The sequence below is a fragment of the Anneissia japonica genome, unplaced genomic scaffold (genome assembly GCF_011630105.1).
Source record: "Anneissia japonica isolate Jap-2015-1 unplaced genomic scaffold, ASM1163010v1 scaffold1356_len1145284_cov175, whole genome shotgun sequence".
Taxonomy (NCBI): domain Eukaryota; kingdom Metazoa; phylum Echinodermata; class Crinoidea; order Comatulida; family Comatulidae; genus Anneissia; species Anneissia japonica.
This window is the reverse complement of record NW_022706987.1, coordinates 273,271-284,505: the sequence shown is the minus strand read 5'-3', so window position 1 is coordinate 284,505 and position 11,235 is coordinate 273,271. Positions and strand designations below refer to the sequence as shown.

The 11,235-nt window shown below is 34.1% G+C and overlaps 1 protein-coding gene across 1 annotated transcript in view; it reads left to right on the top strand.

Moving 5' to 3' along the window:
• Positions 1-11,235, top strand: part of LOC117106271 (4-trimethylaminobutyraldehyde dehydrogenase A-like) — a 17,534-nt gene that overhangs the window by 1,218 nt on the left and 5,081 nt on the right. Inside the window, exons 2-7 of the mRNA XM_033247631.1 lie at positions 1,524-1,669; positions 2,423-2,552; positions 3,117-3,323; positions 5,074-5,198; positions 7,154-7,294; positions 7,910-8,098. Of these exons, the coding sequence (XP_033103522.1) occupies positions 1,524-1,669; positions 2,423-2,552; positions 3,117-3,323; positions 5,074-5,198; positions 7,154-7,294; positions 7,910-8,098 (938 nt within the window). The remainder of the gene's footprint in view (positions 1-1,523; positions 1,670-2,422; positions 2,553-3,116; positions 3,324-5,073; positions 5,199-7,153; positions 7,295-7,909; positions 8,099-11,235) is intronic.

Sequence of the window (11,235 nt, the reverse complement as noted above, 5' to 3'; positions counted from 1 at the left end):
GTTTGCTAGGCAACAGAACGTGATTGCACCTTTCTTCCCAGGTGTTCGTGTAAATTTGTATAGGCCTATTGTTAGCTAACCAGCTGAGTGTATTCCTTTGTGAAAATGAGTACCACGGCGTACTCATTTTCACAAAGCATTGCATCCCCTCTTGGAAAGAGGGAACTTCGAAATAATTGTCTCCATATCTTTGCTAATTAATCACCATAATTTAGCTTACACTTATGCATGGAGGGAGCACTTAAAATGTACAATAATCATTTCACTACCCGGCAAACCCCGAACTTTATTCATGCATTACATAAATAGTTTTCATCTTGTTGTACTCCAACATCACTGGCACATGGTAACAACCAACTGGCAGACCATTTCCGGTCACACATTACTCTCCATAATGCAGCACCCCCTAGTTCCGTGTCCTCTGGATAGTCTATAATATAAAGAATAATATGTAGAAAATACAGGCCCAGGTCCATTTGTCTTCTTGATGAATTGTGGTTTCTCTTTTTTTGGGGGGGGGGGGGGGGGGGGAAAGAAAATTTTCTGACTTACTGTTATAAATCGTTTTTATTTATTTTTTAATGAAATGTTTGTTTTATTTGGTAATTTTATTAATGTAAATTCATTCTCATAAAAGTTTCTCAAAGGCAATGGTGTGATCCACCGTATCGAAAGCCTTTGAGAAGTCGGTCAACACAAGCGTGTTGGTACTGGCTGGCCTCTCCAAGGCACTCATGACATGAATGGTGGTAAATAATAATTAGACAATGAGTGGTTGACCCTTCTGGTTGCCATATTGTAGACTGTCTAAAACTACTAGCTATTTTATCAACAATTTTTGCGACTCTGCCCTTCAGCAAGTTTTGCTAGTGTTGGAGTTAATGATATAATAGGGCGCAATTTGTCAATGGTAGCCGGGTATTGTTTTGGTACTGGGCACTGTGCTTTTGCCTGTGCCAGCGAAGTGTTGATAATGTCTATAATGCGAGTACTGAGCTCAAAAGCACATTCTTGTAAAGATCTTGTGAGGAATATTATCAGGTCCTCCAGCCTTGTCAATATTAATCCTTCTTAAATCATTATATATTTCCCAGGCTTCAAACATGTTCCATTGGCAAATGCCTAAAATTTGTTACATAAGTGCAAAATGAGGACAAAATTTCATAACATAGGCCATGGGCTGGAGGGGGGGGGGGGGGACCGTGGGGGGGGTCACCGTGCCCCCCCCCCCCCCCCCCCCAAGTTAAACTTCCTTGGTATCATTTTATTCCTACGGGCATATAGAACAAAAAAAATTGATGTTAATAAGAAAAATATAGGGATGCATTGTATGTACTCGCGTCATTTGTAAAGGTCGTTAGTGTTTTATGGTCAATACTTTTTTAGGGGGGAGGGGTAACATTTATGCCCATAACCTGTTAATGAAAAATCCCATCAATGTTTTTTTGGTAGCAATGTGTAGCATATGTGTAACACTTATTATAAGTTATTGTATTTCATGGTGGTTTTTTTTCTAATTCTAGGTGAAATAATATGCGAGACTGTGAGTTCTGGGTCCGAAGATGTTGATAGGGCTGTGCAGGCTGCCAAAAATGCTTTTCCACTGTGGTCCCAGCTCTCAGGGTTTGAACGAGGAAAAATATTACTGTCTGTTGCCAATAGGATTAAGGTAAAAAGGAACTAAGAATGCACCTTAAAGTTTGCTATCTCACAAGTTCATGTCATGAAAGGAGTTATGTATGTACTGTAATGCTGAAGTCCAGGGCCCACAGCTCTGACCGAACCTCTGGTCATCCTGACAAGTTAAAATACTTTATGGCCCAATACCAGTAATATCTATTTATAACACAAATGAGAGAATAGCATAAAGAAATATTTTTTGTACAAAAAATAACATGAATTTATCTTGAATTTACCTTGAATCAGTAGGGTTAAGGGGGCTATTCGGCCCATTATAAACCAATGTGTTTGTATATTTCTTTTTTGTAGTAGGTATGAATGTCCTTCAGAACCTAGTAGAACATTTTAAATTTCATCCACTGTATTTGAATTAAATTGAAAACAATCACTTATGTCACAGCGTGACATTGAGACACATTGACTTGAGATCAGTAATCCATGAAATTGAAATGTTTTACAAAAATGTAATTTACTAAATTTCATTTCAGTTGCCCTGGTTTAACTTATACTCTATAGTTATTACAATTTTTACTCGACTACAGTGCAGTTGTTTGCAATGTTTATCGGTTTTTATATTTATAATGTTTTTTATCATTTTACGCATAGGTTAACTTATTTTATATTGTATCTTTGTATTGTATTTTAGTGTGTCATTGTTTTTATTGTGAACCTTGGAAAACAAATTTCAATAATTTGTATACGACAATAAATTGAACTTGAACCTGATTTTTGTATTTTACAGGAACGTAGAGAGGAGCTTGCAGAGTTAGAGGTCCTTGACAATGGAAAACCGATCTGGGAAGCTAGAGTCGATGTGCAGTCTGTTATTGATGGGTTGGAGTACAATGCTGGGTTAGCCCCTACAATTTCAGGTAATAATAACTATTTGCAACAGATGAAAGACTGAGGCTATTCCGTCTAGTGTATTTTGATTTGATTTGATTTATTTAATATGCTCTTTAAAAAAAATACAACAGAAACAAAAATACATGAACAGATCAAATCACAAAAGAGCAGGGATAACACCAAAATCGCAAAAAAAAGACAATTATTTCCATAGGGGTTCACCTACATGAAGTAGTAGTGTAGTATAAATTTGCCTCAGTCACTGGCAATTAAACACTACTGCAAATTCATTAAAATAACGTTTTAAAATGTCCAGTGTAAGTACAATAGGCCTGCGGTATGCTGAATACAGTATGTTAAGGGAAAGAATATGTGTATTATTTAAATATAAATACATAATCAAATAATGGTAAAATTAGTGCTCATTCACCAATGATGAATGACTGGTGTTGTCTTTATTTCTAGCTGTTTACAATACATTTAGTTTTTAGCTGTTGCTTTATCAAATTTTTATCTCCAAGAGTGCTAGTGTAGAGACTGTGCCTCTTTCCAAGAGATCTCTAATAACAAATGATATGTTGTTCTTTTAGGACAACAGATTCAACTACCAGGAGGCTCATTTGCATACACAAGACGAGAACCACTTGGTGTTTGTGTTGGAATTGGTGCTTGGAACTTTCCAGTACAAATTGCTGGTTGGAAATCGGCACCCGCTTTAGCTTGTGGTAATACAATGGTTTACAAGCCTTCTCAATTTACACCACTCTCTGCACTCCTGCTTGCAGAGATCTACAATGGTAATGCTAATTTCATTTAACATTTTGTTTTATATCTCAAATAATATGGAGTATAGTATCTTTGAAAACAGCTTGTCACCTTTGAGGGACTAGTTTAATATATCAAGAATATTTTTTTTGAATGATCATTGCTGTACATTAAAAAAGAAAATACATGAACCAAATTTAAATTTTTGAAATATGTCAGCTTCACTATTCCATATACCAGTAATGTCATCCTTCCAGAAAACCATATGGTAGCTTCTGATTTCACACTTGACTTAGCTTCAGGTAGCATGGTATGGAACGCCAGAATGGCAACTTTCACAGTCGACTTTCAAGCACACTCAGTTTTCAGCCACAGTTGGTTTTAATACACAATCACTTTCCAGCCACATTCGGTTAACAAACAGAGTCGATATGGTAGCTACTGTTGTCACACTTGACTTAACTTCAGGTAGCATGGTATGAAACGGCAAAAGAGCAACTTTCAGGCACAGTTGAGCTATTTCACAGTAAATAATCATGCCTCAAACAATACTGGGGCGGATGCAGGGGGTGCAGGCGGTCGAACCCCCTTAAACTGTATTAAGAAAAATAATTGTTTTATTTTATTGTTGATATTAATTACCGGTAAGATTTTTAAGGTATGAGAGTGCAATTTCTGGAAACCTAGAGGTCCATATTCTGAAAAGTTGCACACCTCAGCCCCAACCATGTGGACTCTCGCGCACCCCCTAACACCAAATCTTGCATCCGCCCCAGCAATAGCTAAATAAATAAATAAATAAATAGCTAAAGATTTTATTGTTTAAAAGGAAATATTTTTACATTTATATCATCATGTAAATGAGTCTACATATTAAAAATCATTTCATGAACATACAATTTTCAGTGTAAAAAAATAATGATATATTGGGGTTCTTTACCCATATTTCACCATTCAAACGTCTAACATGAGAAAAAACTGTCTAAAATTGAATGTAGTATATTTTTTTTAAATTGTATGTTAAGGACTGAGCTTATTGTTTGTATAAGAATTATTTTGGAAACTAATAAGGTCAAACACAAGAAAGAAAAATATAACCCTTTTTAAAATATCCCAGTCTGAGAGGGATTTATAGCATGATTTTGAGTGAAATTTGAAGTCATTTGTTTTTTTATCAGGGGCTTTGTGAGGCAATTTGACTTAAATTGCAGTAGTTAGAAGAGAAGGCTTGAGAAATTTAAAGTATAAAGAGTTTTTGCGAAAATATGTTCGGAAAATACATGAAATTGTATGGTTTTTTTTTATCAAATCTCTTACCATTTGAATGTGTTTTTTTTTAAAGCTTGTTTATCGGTCAGATTGCAAATCGCCTCTATATTCCATGTTGTGTATTACAAACAATTACAGACTGGAATGGTAAGCTTTACAGCTACCAAACCCTATGGTATGACGAAAACATTAATGGAATGTTAATGACTTTCGGTATCCAAAAATAAAGTATTCCAACTTTATTATCAACAACAATCAACTGGAAATGGTTATATTCTTCTGGCTAACTCGCAATGAGGCGCATACATTACCTGGTGAAATCCCTATTTCTCGCATAGACGGACGTATATTGGTGTTAAATTTTCGACCGTCTTGGTTTCAACAATCATTTTGGTTAAGTTTATTCACATTTAACATAATAAAATATTTAATGAGCATATTATTCTTTTGGGTAAATAGTTTTATCTGGTTTTCGATAGAAATTATCGTCATCATGTAAATTTATTCTTACAGAGTCTGGTATACCAGATGGTGTTTTTAATGTGATTCAGGGACAAGGGGAAACAGGTAGACTGTTAACATCTCATCATGATGTGGCTAAGGTATCTTTCACAGGCAGTGTACCCACAGGTAAAAAGGTAAGCTACCATACTCAATTGAGTTGGCACTTCTAAAGAGCTGGTATTTTCCTGAAAAGGTGAGAATATCTAGAGATAATTTTTTTTAAATTTTGTATTCCTAAGTCATTGAAATATCTCTACCATGTGTTCATATTGTGGTAAATACTGATGTTCCTTGCCAAGTGAAGTCATCATTTTGACTTGAAAAGCACAATATGTATACTACAGTATGGGTTTACCTTAACACTTCAGTGGCAGATCCAAGGGGCCCCAGTCAGCGCGGTCCCTCACCCCCCCCCCCCCAAATTTATTAAAATAAAAAAATATAATGGAGAATAAAAGAAAATTGTATTCAAATTTAAGTCTCAGAGTACCATTATGAAGGTGCCATAATCATAATATATCTTACCTCAGCCCCAATCATGGTGGGTCTGAGGTGGGTGGATCCTCTCACTGTGAAAGCCCCTCTCTTGGTCCCTGAATTTGCCATTGTACTGAGTCTACTTTTTGCACATATAATGGGTTATTCTATGTAACAATAATCTTAACTCATTTGCACTCTTGAAGATCTACTGAGACTACTCTAGATTTACCAGCATCAGAGTGACCCATCTGTTGGTTGGACACCAAGGATAACCCTCAAAAGTCCAAAGACGTATTTCCAGTAGTGTCCTTCTGGTGATGATGAGCAGAACACCATCAGACAATCCCCTACACATTTCTTAAGTTACTGCATCCTTTAACATACACATGCAGTAGGCCATATTGCACACCAGACCAATGGTATAAACATCTTTCTTCCTAAAAATGTTGGACTTTAATAACAAATTTTATCAGAAATATTTTATTGGAAATATTATCAGAATGCAGCGATACACATATTGTTGGGAAGGAAAAACACTAACAGTTCTGGCCTTATTTGGCGTCCTTGTGGTTTGTTTTCTTATTCTTGCAGTTTGATATACAGTGCGTAGGAAAAAAATAGTCTTTTTGTAGGCCTCCCCCCTCAGCTACATGACCTTCTCAACTGTGTATTGCAAAATCATGTTGTGTACCATAGTGAAACCTAGGAATAAACATTGTAGAGAAAAAGTTAGACAAAACCAATTGCTTTTTAATAATAATTACTGTAATGCTGATACAGTTCGCCCTCCAATTTGAGAGCACCTTTGGGACCTGAAAATTTGGGGGTGGTCTTGGGGTTGGTCTCCAATTAGAGGGTTAGCTTTGTGTTAAAAGGTTGAAGATTGTTATTTGGGTCTTTGGAAAAGTGGTCTGGAATTAGAGGGGTCTCGAATTGGAGGGTGCACTGTATTTAAACATTCAAGACCCTCCTTGAAACTTATCTCTTTTAATCAATTAATTCTTATATCTTTAAGCGCCAGTAACAAATAGTATTTTTCTAAACAGGCAATATACAATTTAAATACTCTAATTTATTATTTATCATAATTTAAAAGACGCAATCCCTTTATTCCACATAGATATTGACTTTTTTTTTCTTTGCTGCTGACAAACCCTCTCTTGATATAATACAGAAGCATATAAACTAGCATTATTGGCTGTCATTGTTATTCTTATTTCTTCAATTCTTTTAAATTGTTTACAGGTACAGAACATATTTATCAATGTTTATTCTTGCAGGGGCATTTTCCAGTATATACATACTCAGGAATTCATTCCAATGCTAGTTTCTAAAGCATTTTGTTCACAATGTTTTTCCATCATGCTCTGCAAGCAGAAATGTGACATAGGTATACCATGGAGGAAATAGTATTTCCACTGCATGCTCACATCAATCAAATTGCAGCATTCAATGCCTTTGGTGGAAATGCCAAGTTGCTTTAGACAGATTATTTTGTTCATGAATTCTTATACTCTACATAAAATAGTGTGATCACTACAAAGTGCATCCTCTTGGAATGTTGATGTAATGACTAATTGTATGCTTTGTTCATTTGAATTCAAATTAGATTATGGCAGACTGTGCGGGAGACATTAAGAAGATTACTTTGGAACTGGGAGGCAAATCTCCTCTGATTATATTTGCTGATTGTAACATCGATAATGCTGTAAAGGGAGCAATGTTAGCTAATTTTATGACACAGGGAGAGGTAGGAAAATGGTGGTAAATTTGAATAATATTCTTGTTGTCTTCATAATGATGATTTAAGCCTTGTTCGCACTGGATTTAAAAAATGGTAAATTTAACCAGGGTAACTTTAACCAAAGTCATGGGTACATTTCACCATTATTCGCACTTGGATTATTCACGCGGTTAGTTTTACCATAGTTTTACTAAGATTTAACCTTGAGTATAAAAAATATTATTGAGGGCGCTAGTTTGTGACTTCAACTTCCGGTTTTGTTCGAGCGGTGTCAACATGGAAGAAGTTTTAACCATGTTGCACGTTCGGATTGGACTTCTTGACCAGCGTGGTTAGTTTAACCGAGTCCGTGGTAAGCTTTACTGGGCAGACTGAGGTCAGTAAAATTACCCATTCGGCTTGGTTAATTTAACCCTGAGGGAATGGTAACCGACATTTGGATTGGATTTTTTTTGGTCAATTTAGCCAGTGACTCGGTTAATTTGACCAAATTAAGTCCAGTGCGATAGGGGCTTTAGTGTAACGATGTAAAAGCAAATAAAACTTGGGGATAGAAAATTTACATAAAAGTTAGCATCACGATTGGCTTACTTATATTAATACGTATTTCTTATTTTAAAGGTATGTTCAAATGGCACAAGGGTGTTTGTAGAACAAAGTATTAAAGATGAGTTTTTAGAAAAATTGTTGGATAAGATAAAAGACATGAAGATTGGTGATCCTATGGCTGAGGATACAATGGTTGGAGCAATGATCAGCAAAGAACACATGGAGAAGGTGCTTGGTTATATAGAGGGAGCCAAACTGCAGGTGAAAAATAATAATTCAATTTATATTTTGTAGTATTTTACCTTTAGAATACCAGACAGCATCACTTTGTGGGTACACTGGTTACAAGTTTAGACTTACAGTAGTTATATATATTGTACATTGTAACGTCAATTTGATGACTTTGTCAGCCTGTGTGCTAACATCCATGTTGATAACATCAACGAAAGCTCGCAGCAAGTTGTGCTTGGTTTATTATCGATGAAAAAATTCTACATTCATAAGCAAACCAAATGAAACTACTCAAAAATTATTATATAACAAACCTAATACAGCATGTGTGAAATTATTCAAGATGATGAACATGAGAGCCTTGGTTATTTAAGTAAAATTGATGGAATTATAATCAATAACTGGATGGATTCAAGAATTATAAAGTAATCTTTTTGTAATGAGAGAGACAAATTATTGCAGTTTCTCCAAAACCTTCCTAACAGTTTATTAGCCTTTTTGGCTACAAAATCAATATGACCAAAAAAGTAAGTTTTCAGTCAACAGAAATACCTAAATATTTTTGACAATGTGTGAATTCTAAGACAGATCCATTTATAATACCTTGTGTAAGATGGTTTTGTTTTTAGAGTAGTTGTAAAAATCGTGCATTTAGAGTGGTTGAGAACAAGCCCATTATTATTACACAATTGTCAAGTGAATCAATATCATTAAGACAGCGACGTGTCCGGTAAATTGTAGGATCATCAGCATACATAAGGCATTTAGACAAGTCAGGAAATCAGGAACATAATTTATAAATATTAAAGTCGAAGAGAATGGGCCCGGGAATGGAGCTTTGTGGGACTCCAAATTCAGTAGGAGCCCAATAAAATTTGAACAAACTCTGTTAATAACAAATCCTTGTTTAGGATCATAAACATAACTGGAAAACCATGAAAGTACTGTAAGTTGCCGACTATAGTATAACTTTTTAGCTTGAAAATAAGCACATTAAGTGAAACAGAATCAAAAGCTTTACTAAAATCCGTATAAGTAATTAAAGATTAATGTGCTATTTCTTCCTATATCACCCCTCAGGAATTATCCTTTATCTCTTCCTGAATTATGTAAAAATGGAGAAAAAAAGAAAACTATACTGTATTTATGTCTGAGAGTGCCATCTCCAGCCATGTCAAGGTGCCATAATCATCAATTTTTTTACCTCAGCTCCCTTTATATGGAATTCCTGGATCCACCATTGTTATATTAACCTCATCATTGGACAAGGAATTCCAGCTTAATATTTATCAAAACTATAAGTTGGTAAAAAAATTAAATCAAATGCCTTAATAAATCTAATACAGTCAAAGCTATGAGATTTATCAAGATTTCTAGTCTATATTGGGGGTTTTGAATACACCAGTCAATCTGTAAGTTAGTAAATCCATTGTTGCTTTTTAAGTGATCCAATGATTTAATTACAAAGAAATTTGTGAGCTGTCGTGACAAAATTAGTCGTGTGGTATGAAAAATGAGTTATTATTATTATTTAAATAGCTTATTTATACTAATACTTATTTTGGTCTTTAAATCATGTTTCTGGGTTGTGTAAAACCGGACTACAAGGTACAAGATACAAGATGAAATTTATTGTCTCTAGTTAAAATAAATGAAGAAATTACAAAGCTCGCAAAAAGAACATTTTCAAGAAAATCACATAAAAATTGGTCAAGGTCAAACATCAAAATTCCATAAAAAAGCACAGAAAATTTAAAATTAGAAGGCCTACAATATTTAAAGATAATAAAAAAAAGTTAGAAGAGAACAAAAAAGGGTTACACATTTTAAAAAAGAGAAACTACTTAAGAGGAAAAATCAAATAATAATAATTATTATTATTTTAATATTTTTTAATAATAATAATAATAACCACTATTATTATTTTCATCATTATTACAATTATCATTATCACCATTATTATTATTATTATTATTATTATTATTACAATATTGTGATTATTATCTATCTCTCATAATTTTCATTGAAGTATTTTATACCCTTAGCGATAAATGAATTATGATATCTATTTCTGTTTGCAATCGGTACTCTCATACTACCACTCTTAGGGTTAATGGAGCCAAGAAGCATATCATGAAGCAGATGAATTTCGTCATTCATGATATGACGGAATAGCTCAGTCACCCTATCGTGATATACAAAGTCAATTGAAGGCAGATGTGTCTTTGAAATTCTGCTGACTTTTCTGATCAAACGATCTATTAATTCTTTATCACATTGACACGCATTACCTCCCCAACCTGCTAATCAATAGCTCCATACCCTACAAATTACAGATGAATAGAACATTTTAATGATTTTAGTATTAACATTGAATGCATTCATTTTCATATTAAAGGCAATACATGTGAGTATTTAATTTCTTCCTGACAAATTCTGTGTGCTCCAAAAAATTTAATTTGTTATCAAATTTTACTCCAAGGTACTTATAACTGGATACCTTCTCCCCTGGATTATTATCAATGATGATATTTCTAGTTTTCTTTTTGTATTTTATACTGAAATCAATAACCTTTCTTTGGTCTTGGAAACATTGAGTTTAAGAAGATTATCTTTAAAAATCTGGAAAAACATTCAATTTTAAATGTGTACCAGGCTCTCATTATCATGTTTGATAAGGCCTAAAATTGCAGTGTCATCAGCAAATTTGATAACTGGACAGTCTTGATAGCTAGACCTATAGTCAGATATAAACACAGTATAAAGAAAAGGAGCCAGCACTGTACCACTCTACAGAGTAAGATCATTTTAAAGTTCAGATGCCTAAAAACATACTTATGAGAAAATCGCCTCTAAAGATAAACAACTGGTAAATTTTGTGTTGGTTTTCCTATCAATTCTGGAAAATAGCTTTACAAAATGTGCCTCAAAACAAGATTAACTTAGGTAACTCAACTCGAAACTTTTGCTAATGTGGAATATACATATTAAACTTATCAGAAAAAATTGCCAAAATACAGTATCACTTAAGGTACATTTTCTTGAATATATCAAATTGACCTGGCGTACCACACATCACGATTTCATGAAAGTAAATCAATACCACTCTACTCTAATATAAACAAAGAAATAGAGAAATACTTACAGTCCAGACTGAATATAGTGTT